Source organism: Bos grunniens, chromosome 16, assembly GCF_055505025.1.
Source record: "Bos grunniens cultivar Pamir isolate PY7600 chromosome 16, Bosgru_T2T1.0, whole genome shotgun sequence".
In the NCBI taxonomy this organism is placed as follows: Eukaryota; Metazoa; Chordata; class Mammalia; order Artiodactyla; family Bovidae; genus Bos; species Bos grunniens.
In genome coordinates, this window is record NC_141180.1 from 50,064,440 (window position 1) to 50,082,035 (window position 17,596).

Below are 17,596 nucleotides of genomic sequence, written 5' to 3' on the forward strand. Positions count from 1 at the left end.
TTCAGGCAAGAATACACGAGTGGATTGCCATTCCATTCTCCAGGTGATCTTCCCAATCCAGGGTTCAAACCCTGGTCTCCTGCATTCCCCACAGATTCTTCACTGTCTGTGCCACCAAGGAAGCCCCTAGTAAATTGGTAATTTTTTAAGATCTGCTTTTTAAAAAATCATGAATCCTTTGATTCTTCACAGAGGACCAGAATGATAAGAGATAAAAACTATCAAAAAGGAGAAAATGACATGATTAGAATGGGAGGAAAGACTTCCAAGTGTCTGGATGTGAGATACCGCAGTCATCTTGGGCAGCCGTTCAACCCTGATGGACTGGAACCTCTGACTATGCCCTTTTGTGATAAACTGGCCAACTCCTGACAACAGCTCCTGGCTGTGGGGATGAAAGGATAAACGTTACTGCTCTTAGATTTTTTTAATCTGCTTTTTTTGTACTTCTACTTTCTCATTCCTATCATAATGGAACATGTCCAAGGAAGTTGAAAAAGACTTCCTAGAAAAGGGAGCATTTGAAGTGAACCTTGAAGAATGAAAAGGAATTTGCCAGGAAGAATGGAAAGAGCTGTACATACAAAGGTTGGAATTAGGAAAGGAATCTTTACTGTTAGGGAAATGACAAATGGCAAGAGTTTAAAGTACTTTGAATCCTATTCAACTAATGCTGATAACTATTAGTATATACGTGAATTATCACACTCACTAAGACACTATATTATTTTGTAATTGAAAACATGAAGTTGTTTTCAAAAGAAACTTTCAATTAACAAGATCATCTAAGTCTAAACATTGCTTGCCATGTAGAAAATACCCTCCCAGTAAACTGAAAGAGATATAACTCTAACTATACAGCATAACACCTTGCTTCTACAAAATTCAAAGGACTTTGCAAGCTTCTCTTAAGTGACTTTGAGGAGGTAAGAAGTGACGAAGAATATCTAAAGATCACTGGGATATGAGGAAAATATTTTCAGCATAGAAAAATTATGTTTAGCAAGTATCTAAAGAAAAGCTAGAAGCCTGCCTGACAACCATTAGCAAACACACATAGATATCTTCTAGGAATGGAATTCCAAAATCTGATTACATCCTTATAATTCTCTAATTAACCAACTTGCTGCTACTGCTGCTGCTGCCAAGTCGCTTCAGTCGTGTCCGACTCTGTGCGACCCCGTAGAAGGGATAGACCCAATAGAAGGAGCCCACTAGGCTCCTCCATCCCTGGGATTCTTCAGGCAAGAACACTGGAGTGGGTTGCCATTTCCTTCTCCAAAGCAGAAGCCCACTCAACTACTGCTGATGATTATTAGCATTCAAAGCTAAATTTCCTCTATCAAATCAGAATGACTTACAGGTAGAAGCACATTACCTCAGGATCCAAAGGAACACAATGATTTCTACCTCCTTGTTTACACATCTACACACACATGTGTGCACGCACGCACACACACACACACACACACACACACACCTGCAGCCATAACCAGGCTTTGCTGATTAGTCACACTGACTTTGATAACCTCTCCTTGTGTGTTCTCATATTTACTGGCAGCTTTACAAACAGGCTCAAAATAGCTTAGCCTGTCAAAAATAATTCCCCATCCAGAGGACATACCTGCCCTGCCTACATTCATTTGCTACTGTCATAGCAGCAATGCTTCCGATATCACCAGGCTTTGGAAGTGTGAAGAAACACATTGACGATGCAATAATGTGAAAAAGGAAAAGCAAGATGCCAGTGACAATGCAACAACGTAAAAGAGAAAGCATGTTGATTAAATCCTTGCAACTTACTAGTTACTATGCAAGGTGCTAAGAAATGGTTATACCCCTCTAGTTACAGCCTGTTCGAGCAGTCACCCAGTTCCAGGAAAGGAGCAAGGAATGAGGCCTGCAAAGCCTTCAAGTGCCATATTGTAAAACCTTGATTTTATATAATAGGCAGTAGGAAATCAACATTTTAAAGCAGGAGAATACAAATGATCAGATTAGTTTTATATATATATATATATATATATATATATATAAGTGAAGTGAAATGAACTGAAAGTTGCTCAGTTGTGTCTGACTCTTTGCGACCGCATGGATATACAGTCCATGGAATTCTCCAGGCCAGAATACTGGAGTGGGTAGCCTTTCCCTTTTCCAGGGGATCTTACCAACCCCCAACCCAGGGATTGAACCCAGGTCTCCTGCATTGCAGACAGATTCTTTACCAGCTGAGGAAAAGCCCATATATCTCTAAAGGAAAGCCCATATATCTCTAAAGGCAATATCAAAAATGAGTTGAGATCCAGGAAAGGAGAAGCAAAAAAGATTAGATAGGCCATGTAGGCAGGATAAAAAGAACCTTAACTAGGCCAGAGGCAAAAAATAGATAAAGAGAGAAAAGGAAAAAAAAAAAAAAACAGAATTAAGAGATATTTCAAAAGCAGCATAAGCAGGGCATATAGAAGGCAAGACAGAGGGAATATTCATTCAGAGACATCTCTGATATTCCTGATGTGGCTGACTCAGGAGACTGCCATGCCGAGAGGAAAGACAGAAAAGGTGGAGAAGAAGCCCATCCTATTGAGGAGAAGGAGAAGACAACACTTTGAAGTACTGTTCATGATGAATCTGAACTTCAAACAGATTATGCAAATAAAGGTTTTTATTAAGTAGAAAATATGAGATTGAAGATCAGAGGAAATAGTAAGGCTCAGCAAGTTAGGCCATGACAGCAGAATGCTTGTCATTCAACAGGTAAAAAGAAGATTAACAAATTATGATTTTTTTTTAAACAAAATGGTAAGAGGTATAGAAGGAAAAACAGGGGCAGGTCACGCCACAAAAGGCAATTCAAAGATTTCTAAAATTTGGACAACATCACACCATAATATCTGCATTCTTGAGGTTTAAGTGGGTACTGTTCCATGGACTCTTGGACAAACAAAACAAGAAAATCCACAATCACCTATTATTACAAAAGACTCCCGAGGCACCAAAACAACATAGCTACGAATTTCGCTCTAAACCTGAAACACCAGGAGCCCATGAAAGGCTGTGAAGGATGAAACAGGCCCCAGGACATCACCCAGCAAGTCACACGGGCCTCTTCAGACGCTGGGTTGGTCCCGTTAATTCAATAAAATACCGCCAGCCATGAGGAGCAGGAGGGGAAGAAAGAAAATGCTGTAAAGGGCATTTTTAATCCTGTTTGTATTTCAGCAGATCCTAATGAAAGAGCTCTGCATAAACAGAGGCCTTGGTAATCTTTTCCTATAGCATCAAAACTAAAACCAAATGTTAATTGTCAAATCTGGTCATATGTAGTTCCAATGCTTTTATTGACAAGTATTTGTTCAAAACATAGTATTTCTACATTATTTGCCTATGTCACTCATGTCATAAATTTTAAAGGCATAACAGAAAAATAGTTGTCAAAGAAGCCAAAGATGATTTTATCCTTTACTGTATATATTCTATTGTATTATAAAATATTTTAATCCATACATGTAAGTACTTACAGAATTACAAGAAAAAACACATCCAATAATGGCTTGAAAACAAGACAGACCAAGTTGAAGGCTCTTGAATGATTACTGTTTTAATATTCAGTACTTGAAGGTTGTGGAATCTAGATTTCAAAAAGTATCTTAACTCTGTGCAAATTTCATTTCAGTTATCTTTATTTTCACCTACAGTTGTGGCAGCATCAGCTCAGAAATATTTGATAGGAAAACCTCCCCTCCCCTGACCCCTCGTGCTATCACTTACCTAGATTTGAATACATGAAGGAGAGAGGTGTAAGACATGAGGCACCACCTCTATGGAAACAGAAGGAATCCCAATTAAATAATTTAAACATTTAATTTAAATAATACTATAGCAGTGCTTTGGTATTAGTGACAGACATCTTATCAGATACATACTCCCATTTCTTCCACTCTGGTTTTGCTCCTAAGGCTTAGAGTAGTTCATAATTAGACCTTTAATATAGAACATAACACAGAATGCAGTATGGTGGGATGAGGAAAATCTAAAATCATGATACTCAAGTTAAATCTCTGGCACCTTTATTTAAAAACAATGTGACCTTAAGCATTCCGTCATCTGCAAAAGGAATAATAGCAACTCAGAAGGTTGTTATAAGCAATGAATGTGATTATATTTGTTAAAGTACTTTGAGGAGTTAAAAACTAAAATAAAAAATAAAATTGGGTGACTAGAGCACTAGGCCACTTGTGATAAATCTTTCAATTGTCCTGTGATCTACTGCTGCTGCTGCTGCTAAGTCACTTCAGTCATGTCTGACTCTGTGCAACCCCATAGACGGCAACCCACCACGCTCCCCCGTCCCTGGGATTCTCCAGGCAAGAACACTGGGGTACGTTGTGATCTACTAATGTAAGACAAAAACCTCTGCCTAATACGCTCTGGCTTCCCAGTAAGTATGGGATAAAAAAAAAAAAAGAGCAATACAAGACAAATCCACAAACTGTCAAGTATCTAATACAGCAGTTCTGTTCATAACAGTTATCTGGACAGAATACATCCAGATGGTTTGGAAAGTCACTGTCATTTAAACATAGCCAGATAGAGTCTCTGATACTGAAACTCATCCTTATAGAAACAATCTAGTCTAGTTTCCAATGCTGATAAGAGTAATCCTACAGTGTAACTTATTCTTAATTTCCTGGCTTTATACTGATAACTTTCAATATAAGGAATAGAGAAGTGTGGACCCAGGGAAATGGGAAGATGTCAGTGAAAGGGTACATATCCAGCTATAAGATGAACAAATTCTGAGAATCTATTGGACAGCATGGTGATTATAGCTGATAATACTGTTTTATATTTAAAAATTGCTACATGAGTAGATCTTAACTGTTCTCACCACACACACACAAAGATAATTATGTGACGTGATGGAGGTGTTAGCTAACCCTACAGTCAAGAATCATTCTGCAATATGTAAGCATATCAAAGCAACACACTACATATTAAACATATACAATGCTATATGTCAATTACATCTCAATAAAGTAGAAAAAATATATAAGGAATAGATACTGATGAAGAGTTGTTTGTGACATTGTTTGCTCCATCACAGTTTTACTTCAACTTAGAAACTAATTCTTGAACACTCAGGCATCAGATAGGAGAAGGAGCATTTGACTGAGCTCCAAAGACTTAAATTTTAGCATCCATCCTGGCAGAGGGTGATTATTTTATCAACCTTCTCTTAACCGCAACATGGAAAGAGGTAGAGGAGAGGAAGCAGGGAAGCTAGGGAACTGGCTAGTTTCTTTTCAGGCCTAAAATTGTATGGTTCTCTGATGCTTAAGGAAGGAACTGGGTAACATGACCCCTATTCTCACAAAGTTTACAATCTAGCTGGGAATTTAGGAAATGAAGACATACAGCTAATAAAGAGAAAATTCACAGTTGTCAAATGATCGGTATAGAAAATACCAGTGGCTACTGATTTTACAGCATGGAAGGATCAATCCTAGTCATGTGGATTTCATCAATGATTTGAGCTGAAATGTTTAAGAATAAGCAGGACTTGGGTAGAGAGGATGGGGAAGGTATACTGCATTCTCCCATGATGCACCATGAAGAGGACAAACACAGAGTATCTTACAAATCATCAAGCTTTACCTTATTCATGGGGCTTCCCTGGCGGCTCAGTTGGTAAAGCATCTGCCTGCAGTGTGGGAGACCCGAGTGTAATCACTAGGTTGGGAAGAGCCCTGGCAAAGGAAATGGCAACCCACTCCAGTATTCTTGCCTGGAGAATTCCAGGGACAGAGAAGTCTGGCAGGCTACAGTCCATGGGGTCGCAAAGAGTTGGACACAACTGAGTGACTAACACTTTCACTTTACTTTATTCATGGAGATAACTCATCCTGACATGTGCTTCTAACCTGGAACGACACACTTGCAGGGACAGGAAGCTCAAAGCCATGCCAAGGCAGCCTGATGCATGCTGGGACCACTCTAATGACAAAGCTCTCCTAGGTCCTGAGTCATAGGCAGCCTGCCCAATATGACAGGGCTTTCTGTTCTTCCTTTGTCATACTGTACAAAGAACAGCTATCTAAATATGTATCTTTAACATGTAACACTAGGTACTGAAGAAAAATTTAATGAAAATTGATCCTTTCGGATAGCAATTGGGCTATTTTCTCTCCTGATCAGGCCACATTTTTTCATCTGACTTACAGAAGCCATCCCCACACTTACCTGCTTACCTTTATAACATAACACCTTATTTTCTACATCATGTAGCAATGTCTAGTTTCTGCCTTCAAAACTACCACTCTGTTTCTCCCTGCTATAAAACTTAACGGAAGTTTATCATATCATAATTTTTCATTACTATTAGTGTTATACCCCTAAAGCTTTTTTTCCTCCCATAAGAGGTCCATCTCATTCATAACACAAATAGTCAAAGCACAGTAAAATCTGAAGGTAATATCCACAATCTAAGAAAAAGATCCGAAGACTCAAACAAAAATTTTCTAAACCTGAGTTATACATCCAAAATAATTCTACTAGAAAACTGTGTTGTTACATTTCTTTTCAAGGCAATATAATAAACTATAACATCTGCAGTTAAAAAAAAAACAAAAAACTAATAATGAGTTTATGATAAATAAGATAAATAAATAAATAAATAAATAAATGTTAATAAAGTATAAATTTTTTTCTATTTAAGAGTTTTTTCTTCCTAATCCTTAGTGATATACTACATCATTTCTACTATATTATTTAATTAAAACATCTTAAATTTATTCAATCAAATATTTTGGGGATAAAAAATAATAAATCCAAGAGATAATTACTGTATACACATTGTGCTTACAAATGTCACTGGGAATGTAAAACTGTAGAACCAATGGCATGTTAAAAAGTAACTGTTAAAAGTAATTTAAATAAAATATTTCCTATCTTTTTTTTAATTAGAGAAGTTTTGATAGCATGTGCTATCTCCTATTGTGCACACACACACACACACACACAAATCTTTTGGCTTACAAAAAATAATTTAAGGATTGGCAAGCAAAGGCCCATGGACCGAATCTGATCCACCACCTGTTTCTGCACAGACTGCAAGCCCAGAATGTTTTCTTTCACTTGTAAAAGGTTGGGAAAAAATAAAAAGAAGAATATTTGAGTACAAGTAAAGTTATATGAAAATCAATGTTCTATGTATGTAAACAAAGTTTTATTGGAAGACATCCACGCCAGTTCACTTATATTTTATCCATGGATGGTTTCAACTATAATGGAAGCGTTAAGGAGTTGCCATGGAGACCATGAGTAGCCCTCTCATCGTGCATTACAAATTGCCAGTAATAATTCACTTTTGCCTCTTGGCCTACAAAGTCTAAAATATTTACTATGTGGACTTTTGCAGAAAAAATTTGATGAATTCTAGAATAATTAATGTAATGATTCATAATTTCCTGAAGAATTTATGAATATGGCAGCTTCTGCGATTCTGAGCTATCAACTGAACTTCTTGAATTTTACCATAATATAGGTTCTTTTTTTATCTAGTCTTATATATTTACAGTAATAATTTTTAAATATATTTAACTAAGGATTCTCCATAAAACAGAAAACATACAGTTTTCATATATTCTTTGACCCAGTCAATAATTAAATGCCTACTGTGTACCATGAAGATTCCCAGGGATTTTTTGTACCATGAAAATTCCCTGGTAATTGCTAGCTCTGAGAAGTCACACTCTAGTAGGGAGACACAGTACTCTACTAGGAGTTTTTGTCACTAGAGGGAAAGGCAAAGCAATGAAAGTAAAGTCTGCCATTCCGTAATGACATATTATCATTTTAAAAATATTACCTCTATCTGAATTATTGGCAAGTTATACACTCAAATAGATAAGGCAACAAGGCTTGGCAAACACTGTCATCCATCAGTAGTTTTAATCAAAGTATTGGCCTTATATTCATAATTAACCTTGAGCAATGCAGGTATACATAAAAATGTTGATTAAGAATTTAATAATTATCCTTCTGAACTTCAGAAGTTAGCTGGCATCTGGTCCTTAACTATGATAAACAGACATCCATTTATCACAGGCTATTTATACATAAATGAAGAGAAATAGTAACTGAATGGTTAATAATGAATATAATAGTTAAATATCACTAAAAATACATGACTTGTTTTGTTTTGAAATCCCAAGTGTCCTACAAATGTCACTTCACTTGGAAGAACATTTTTGAGAGTAATCGTCTCTTGAATCTATCAGAGAGTCAATCTATTGTATAAAACAACATAAATCATAAATGCATCAGCTTCTCATAATTAGAATGCCAAGATCTACATGCAGTTAAGTGTGTTGGCTGTTTGCCCATTTTACTTAAAACCTGAAGAAAAGTATAATCCCCAAAATTAAGTCTTCTAACAGCTGTTCTGAGCAAGACAAGAGAGCTGTGTTATCTAGCAGCTACCTCCAAATGTTGAGATACACGCACCCTGGTGATTAGAGGTTAGCAATCCTGGTGTGTCTGCTCGCTTTTAGTATTAAATATTTAATGGCATATTTTTCCTTAATGGAATCCAGGCACATCTGATCAGTCACTGGAATCATTTAGTAATGCAGTCAAAGTTATCATACTGCCATTTCATATAAACTTTGTAATTAGATAATCCATCACGTTACTTATTCAAAAGATTGCTTTCTTTACTACTTTAAAGCATGCTACAGTAGTGAAATCCAACTGAGCTGATCAACAAAAAGGTTCTAAAATCGGGTCCTGCATGAACTCGAAACCCTCAAGTGGCAAATGCACACACACTCCTGACCTTTCAAACAACAGAGGCCATATTTGTCCCACAAATTAACCTAACAGCAACACTGAAGTACTAAGGCACCCTACATCCAGAATGAGAGGGCTAACTAGATGAAAAATTTAAGATTAAAAACTGAATATATCAGAAACAAATTTGTTCTTCCTTTTTATTGAGGTACACCATTCTTCAGCAAATAGAAAGATCCAAAAAGGGATTATTTAGTAATTTTTTCCACCATGCTGACTTATATACTTTGCTAAAAGTATGAGGTTATGGCAGAATACCAGGGACTATTTATTAACACTCAAATGGCATATACCAAATGCAACTATATGATCTTTAATATATTACCGTTTGTGTCTTATTTCTAACACATCTTGATTAAAAATATTAAATCACTACATATTTTCATCCTCTGAATTAGCAAGATTCTTGTCCTAACCCATTCTTCACTGCATTTCCAATAAAAAGTAAATCTCTCCCTGTAAAAAGAATTTACTCAGAATGAAACTGAATGTAAACTTTAAGTATCATAATACAAAAAAAAACCTTCTAAAATTCTCACTTTCAGATCTATGCAATCACAGTATATATTGCAAAACCAGTGGCCACTAATAGCATGAGTCTGGAAGGCAAAATCAGGAGGTCATAGATGTACCCTTAAGAATAAAAAGAACGTTCTACCAGGAAAACTATTATTTTGTTTAAAAGAAAAAAAAAAACATCTTCTCAAACAGATGTGGAATTGCTAATCAAAAAATTCTGTTGCAGTTGTATATTATCGAGTTAAAAAGTACTTTGTAGAGCTCTGGCAGCAATAACAATGACATGTTTTGTGGTCAGAAAGGTCACTTTTATTCTTGTTGCTTCCAATTTAATATCTGGCTTTGAAACATTTTACGCAACTAGTCCATTTTCTATTTTATTGTTCAGAGCTTATCACATTCTCATCAGTCTACCAAAGGCATTTTTAGAAAAGGAAGTTCTAAGTCCAGGAAAAAATAAGTATATATTTTTAAAACTCTGTACAATAATTTCTAAAAAATATACTCTATGCATTGGAAACAAGCTTAAAACTAAGTCTACTGACACTAAATTTAGAAAGACCATTACCAATAATTACCAGTGTACGTTTGAGGGGATAGAATAGAGGAAATACTATACATGTCATTTCAGTAAACTATGCCATGGCAACTAACAAAACTCTCATAATTTCATTTCATCCTTTTAAGATTCATGTATAAGAAACATTTCATTCATCATAGAAAGCCTGCTTTTATATTTCCTCCATGAAATCCCAAGAACTACTCTGAAATCATGACGTTGTGATGAACGTAGGACACAGTAAATGATTTTTGACCATGAAAGCTACGGGCTGAAACGAAGCCAGTTACCAGGGGAAAGGTACTACTCTCTGTTTGCAAAATTTTCTTCTCAACAACAGAGGTAATGCTGAGTGTGGGATACCAGCACCGGACACATCTGTATGCAAGTATCTGTGACTCTGATTTACAGTCAGCTGCAGATTACACTCCTGTTTCATACTGGAACACAAATAAAGGTGGAAAATGGGGCAGTATTAGCAGAAATTAATAACATGCATCAGACACTCTAAGTACTTTATGGTTAATCCTCACTTTAATCTGTATTTATTATTATTTTTTGTGTTTTCTATTTGTGCGCTCAGTCACTCAGCTGTGTCTGACTCTTTGTGACCCCATGGGCTGTCGCCCGCCAGGCTCCTCTGTCCATGGGATTTTCCAGGCAAGAATACTGGAGTGGGTTGCCATTTCCTCCTCCAGAGGATCTTGCCAACCCAGGGACTGAACTTGTATCTCTTGTGTCTCCTGCATAGGCAGAGAGATTCTTAACCACTAAGTCACCAGTATTATGATCATCATTCCCATTTACAGATAAGGAAATCGAGGTTGACAGAATTTCACTTACTTGTCTGAAAAAATGCCTTAACCATAACACGACTACTCAGCCTCCCATTTAAATTTGTCCTCTAATTGTAATTTTCTCCCTTCTAAAAGCTTATATTCATGACTATGCGTACATACTATCTGCATATTTGTAGCAAATGTTTAGAGCTCAATCAATAGATTGAACCATAGGAGTTGTCTTGCCAATATAAATCCATTTTGAAATCTAACCAGAAGTTCTACTTCAAAATAGAAGTGGGAAAAAATAAAAAGCTGGGGAGTGGGAAGGAGGAAGGGCGTGTAGAGATGAAAACATACATTTTCCCTTCTCCAAACAATCTGAAAAAGAGCCAGTAGAGATGAGTCTGGTCTCTATTTTTGATGAAGATACAGATAATCACATGCCATCACTATTCTCACAAATATCTGCAGTCCATCTCCTATCCTTTGGCCACCTTCAATACCATCAGTGGTAAACCACCACTTTCCTCATACCTGATGCTTTAATTTCCATTCAGCCCCACCCTCAAGTAACATACAACCTAAAATTTTTTTTAAAAACCGTTAACTACTTTGGCCACCTCATGCGAAGAGTTGACTCATTGGAAAAGACTCTGATGCTGGGAGGGATTGGGGGCAGGAGGAGAAGGGGACAACAGAGGATGAGATGGCTGGATGGCATCACTGACTCGATGGACGTGAGTCTGAGTGAACTCCAGGAGTTGGTGATGGACAGGGAGGCCTGGTGTGCTGCGATTCATGGGGTTGCAAAGAGTCGGGCATGACTGAGTGACTGAACTGAACTGAACTGAAGCAAATAAACCTACAGGCAGACCACTCCCACCTTTCCATCCAACCAGATCATCACTCTGTAGCCACCCTATTTAGAAATTCTGGAGGCACTACCACCCTCTCTAATTTCTATTACTACTGAAAATAAACCGCATTTTAAGCATCAAAGCTTTCATTCAACTCTGATTGTAATCACTAACTGAAAATGTGTATAACTGTAACATGTATTCCACTGGTAACAACTGCCTTTTCAAATCTCCTTTATAGGAAGCCAATGAATTTTTCTTAGCACATGGGGTTAGAGGAGCTGTACCCCCTTGCTCCCCACAGGTATTTCTAGACCATTCTAATTGATTCCAAACACCATCTTCTCTTCTGAAATGCATGCCATTAATTTCTGCTTCCTATGTGAAGTTCTCCTTGATTTCTTACCCTAGAAAAATTTCTCCTTCCCACTTAATTTTTACAACCAGGCAACAAATTCCTAAGTGGACAGGATATTTTATACAGCAAACTCCTAGCCTCTGAATCCCAATTTGTCAGTTGCTCTGTGGGGGTGGGGGGAATGGGGGGCTGGTACGGCTAATAAGGAAGTGGTGAAAACCAGGGATACTTGGAAACATAACTGGAAAAAGACTACACTATAATGTCTTCAGAGTAATGAAGTGGAGCAAGGGGATGAGGGGAGGGAGTGGGGGTGGATAAATTTTCTAAGTAAAACCAAGTCTTGAGCAGCAGAAGCACAAGAGGCACCAAGAATCTAGCCCCAAAACAAATATACACTATTTTTCAACAGAAAACCCCAGAGTGTTCAAAATATAAACTGCCAACTTTTGAGGACTTAATCATGGGCTGCTACTAGAAAAAGCTATCTGCTCAGCAGAGAAGAAACTTGTTCCTAGGATTAAGAACCTTCTCATCCTCCACCAACCCCTTTCATTTCCAGGTAGTGCAAGTTTGATAAATATGTGCATATCCCCAAGAAAGACTTTTGACTTGCTGAGGTTCTTTGCCTTGGAACGTAATTTTCAGAGTTAGATTAGCCACATATTTCTATAACCTTGGCCCAAGAGTGCTTTGTACACAGTTCACCACCAAACAAAAACAAAATAAAACTTGCATAATTTGATCAATGAATTCACTAACAAACACCTCTCTCAGGAAGCCAAGAGGCCTGATAACAAAAGAACAACTGTAAGGAATGTTTGGAAATCCAAGTAAAGGCAACGAACACCTGTGTGAAATCTATCAGATACATTAATAAAACAAGTTTGAAAACTACTGACGCCAAGTGATGAAAACATGAGGGTTCATCAAAATTGTCTCTCTACTTATGTGTGTGTTTGGAAAAGTCCATAATCAAAACCTCATAAAAAATTAAGATAGAAACCAATTTGAAAAAGCTCTCAGAATTCCTCCTGTCTTAAATGACAATCAGATGAACCGAAACATAAGCTTAGCGTGTCTAATACGTTCAGAGAACCTAAACAAATATAAATGAGTGGGAGGAAAAGCAAAACATAAAGCAGGCTTTTCTTTATTGAGGCCAGGTAAAGTCAGCTTTCTTTAAAGCATAAATTCAAAAGCTAGTTCCTTATGTTGAGAAATGCAGGTCAGCATGGAACCACTGCTGCCAGACTGCACATAGAGAAGCAGCAACCGGTTGCAAACCTCCCTGTACTGCCCATTTCTTCTCTTTCATTAATTCTTTTTCCCAGCAAGACAGGGAGAGGGCAGTAGCTGGGGATAAAATTTCCTGACCAGCATTCTCCACCCACTTGCAATGCATTTGTCATGATCTACATCATCACACACTTGCAAAGTTATAAACTTAGTGGGTCATCCCTAAGCTTTGCAGGACACTGATGAGCTTAATACTAATCTACTCTTTAAAAAAAAGTGAAGGACAGGAAGGAGGGATGGAGAGGAGGAGGGGAGAGGGAGAAGAGTTTTCTCTTTTAAGGACAAATTTATAAGCAGAAAAATAACTACAATCTATAAAATATAAACAAAACTTTTACAAGGAAGTTCAGGAGCCATAAGTCAATGCTGCTTTCCTCTGATTATTAACCTATATATACACAGGTACATACATATATATATATATATGTATCTATGTACATATATATAGGTTAGTATATAGGTTAAAGTATAGGTTTATATATATTAACCTAAACTTTAAGACAGAAATCACAGATTGAGTTCAATTCCCTCATAAATTACAAAGATGAAATGTTTTACTTTTGCAGCAATAACAAATATAATTTTGTGGGGAGAAGGAAAGCATATTATTAAAATTTTTCCTGGTTAATTGTAATGACAGAATTTCCCCCTCTCCAAACAATATGGAGAAAAGTTCATTGTAAGATTCATAAGATTAAAACTATTTTAAAAGAACGCAGAGAAATAAGATAGTAATTCACATTTTACATGGAACAATGCAAACCATTTTTAAATAGGTATTATGAACACTAATAACTCCAGCAATTAGCCCTTGAACATTTCCCAACAATAGGGGACACTAGGAATGAAGTTATAGTCATCATAGGTATATTTTTATCTTTCAGTAGGTGTTACTTTGTATAGTAGGTAAAAGCTACTATACTTTGTATAGTAGGTAAAAGCTCAAAAGAGCTTGTGTGTGCTGTATACAGAGCACTACTATAGGTTGTAATTTTCAGAAGCATATGAAATACATATATATGAAACCTCTCAGATGTATCATAAGCAATCCTTATATTCTGAAATCAATTTAAAATTACAGACGAACCAGAATGTAATGCTAAGATGATAGTACCAGAAAATCATAAGAACATACTCTAAAGAATAAAAATACACTTGGGAAATACAAAAATAAATCTATAGCCATCATACTAACTACATTGAAATACTTAGAAAATAAGCAGATTATAATATAAAACATATTTTAAATATATTCACAGGATAAATATGTCACTGGATGTGTGTTATAAATTGTAAAATTAACAAAAATCACCCTCAAATGTAAAATTTTGCTTATTATTAAAATATATCAATATTTTAAAATATTGATAAAATATTTAAACAGATCAAAACACACAGTATGGCCAAGTAAGGAAAGCAAACATATGATAATAGTGCAGGACATATTGATCCCTTTATCCCTGTCCCAGGGTAGACATCAAGAATCAACCAGTGCATTCTGTCTCTCTGAGCCTAAACAAAGCCCAGAATCACTTACAAAAAGAGCACTCAGAATAACCACTGCCAAGAGACCATAATGAAATATTAACTTACACCTATCTTATATTCCTAATCTAAGATTTGAGTGACTTGAAACATTAAAACAAATTTTTAGGCAATTTAGGAAATCCTTTTTAAATCAGAAACGATTATATCTTCATTCTATTTAGAATTCACTAAATCAAGAAATGGATTCCAATAATTTTTCCACTTCAGAAGTTTCCATTGCTGAAACCACCACCACTAAACTAAATGAACTCAATGGCAAACTTAAATCCATTAGTAAGAAATAATAGAACATGTTACTCTCTCTTGAGGAAAGAAAGCACACTCTTTTGAGGGTGAGCTTTCACAGCTAACAGTGAACACTCTTGGCTGTTAATTAGCATAGTGATAAAGCAGAAAAAGTAATACTCTTCATTATTAGCAATACTTTCTCCCATTTTCTACTCATAAAGGCAGGGAAGTGATAAAGACATGAAGAGTCCTGGATTTTCATGGATCAACAACAAAATAAGGAGTAAAGGGTTGATTTCTGGCATTAGCAAAGATACCAAAGTCAACACTTACTTTTGCAAAGGCTTCAAAAATGTCAAAGGAAGGTGGCAGCTGAGAAGCATCCTGTATTTCTTCTCTCATGAAATGTTGAAATGTCAATGCAAGTTGCCTGAGGCCCTCTTTCTTATCTTCAGTCAGTTTGTTAATATCTTTTTTAAACAGAAAATAAATAGTACTATCATACAGTGAACTTTCAGTGGATAATTTTCAGGTATTCAGTGGTAGCTATTAAGCCAGATATTTCCTGCCCTAAATTTCACTCTAACAGAGATCAGATATTTGACAGAAAACAACAAAATTAATTAAAAAATAAATTTTTTTAAATGCCTATCTTTTAATTTTTTGACAGCTACAAATCATTATATACACGTTACCAGTTAAATTCTGCCAAATGTCATCTACAAAATAAGATCAAACACCTAGCAAAACAAAATACAGACACCCACATGAAAAAAACAGTAAAACCCAAATCAGTAATGATGTCTGTTAGCAGATGTCTGTTAACATCCTCCTGCACACATGCTCAAACCACCATAAATGCTTATTTCGTCAGTGAATTTAAGCAGACTTTTTCATGAAACAATTTACAATCAGGACATGACTGATTACCGTTATCATTTTAAAGGCAAAAAACAAAAAACCCCAGAAAGCAAAAATTGACAAGTTTGGTTAAATAAGCTCAAATTGATGATATGTGTCAAGGAAAAAGTATATCAAGAAGAAAACATGATCAACCAAAGAAATCGCATCTTCAAGTTCTTTAAAGAATGAATAAACAAGATATATAAGGTTTCCATTCAAACAGAAGGAGAAAGTTCCAAAGCCAGTATCACTCCTTGAAAAACTCAGTTTCATTTATACCACAAAGGGTTGTGAAGGCTAAGAGTGCACAATTCAATTAATAACATTTGAGAGCACTTCACTTACGGCAGCACTGATGACACTGCTAGTGAGCAGGGCTACTGTTCATAGCAAAACTCACTTTAAGAGATGTTAATTATCTTCAGTAATATAACAAGAAAAAATGACTAATTAGTTCTCTATTAAAACTTGAAAACATAGATCAAGATGAACTACAGCATTACTCTGTTGCTCATGTCAGGTCTACATATTTTCTTTAAATTACTTGTGCAACAGAACAATTAAGCCAATGATTTCTTAAATAATAATTTATTATCATTGGCACTTAGGATTCCATAACCATAAATCTGTACTAGGTCATCTTGTTTGTCTCCATCCAGAAATATTAAACTGTATAGCACATTTACTCCACAAGCTCTTGCTATTTTTGAGCTGAAGTCATTTGCAACTTCAATGAAGAGGATCTGTGCCAATATGAAAGAAAAATAAATCTTACATTCACTAAACACTCGGATGCAAAGCCTCTCAGTGTTCTCAGGGAGGTTGGCCACTGCCATGGTAGTTCAGGAGTTGAACAACACTCATTGCTGTCAGAGAGCCTCAGTCATCGGTACCTTCTATTTTCCATATTATCTAAAGGACCAGTGAACCTAAATGTTCCTGGGAGCTCCCCCATTCATATTACTGTTCCCTGACATCAAAAAGAAGCCAAGCGTGGAAGAAGAGAACAACAGAGGGGAAAATAGAAGTGAAATTATTTTGTCAGCTTGACTAAGGGTTATACTCTCCTTAAGACTCCTCTATGGCACTTCACAAACCCCTCTATGGCCAAAGCTATCCTGGAATAAATTAAATAAACTAATGTGTCAGTCTACATAAAAACTTGAAAAGGTCTGTTGCCTCACAAACAGAGACAGAAAAACAAAGGCAAAAATAAAGCAGCTCATCAGCTCAGCAAATAAATTATAGAACTTTTAAAATGCTGACAATCACTTACTTGACTCCAGATCATAAAATGAGTAAAGTTTTTCTGATTCAGAGGGTGTTTCTTGCATCTGTGAAGAAAGAAGGAAAACACCAAAAACAATTTAAAGTGTTCCAATATATACATGAATATGTTTAGGTATCTTTAGATATTTAAATGCAAGTATGTCAAAAAGACAATTTTCTATATATTCTTTCTCTTCATCATGTTAAAATGTGTTGCAACTTGACCCACCAGTTTAATTTCTAAACACAAAATTCTTTTACAAAAAGTTTCCTTGGTGCACTGGGACTGCCCAGAGGGATGGTATGGGGAGGGAGGAGGGAGGAAGGTTCGGGATGGGGAACACATGTATACCTGTGGCGGATTCATTTTGATATTTGGCAAAACTAATACAATTATGTAAAGTTTAAAAATAAAATAAAATTA

At 36.1% G+C, this 17,596-nt stretch overlaps 1 protein-coding gene across 20 annotated transcripts in view; it reads right to left on the reverse strand.

Annotated features, from left to right (window-relative positions):
* Nucleotides 1-17,596, reverse strand: part of SMYD3 (SET and MYND domain containing 3) — a 745,976-nt gene that overhangs the window by 536,223 nt on the left and 192,157 nt on the right. For all 20 annotated transcript variants that reach the window (XM_086344965.1, XM_086344955.1, XM_086344954.1 and 17 more), the window contains exons 4-5: nucleotides 17,180-17,237; nucleotides 15,334-15,470 (exon numbers count right to left, since the gene is read on the reverse strand). In XM_086344965.1, the coding sequence (XP_086201091.1) occupies nucleotides 15,334-15,470; nucleotides 17,180-17,237 (195 nt within the window). The remainder of the gene's footprint in view (nucleotides 1-15,333; nucleotides 15,471-17,179; nucleotides 17,238-17,596) is intronic.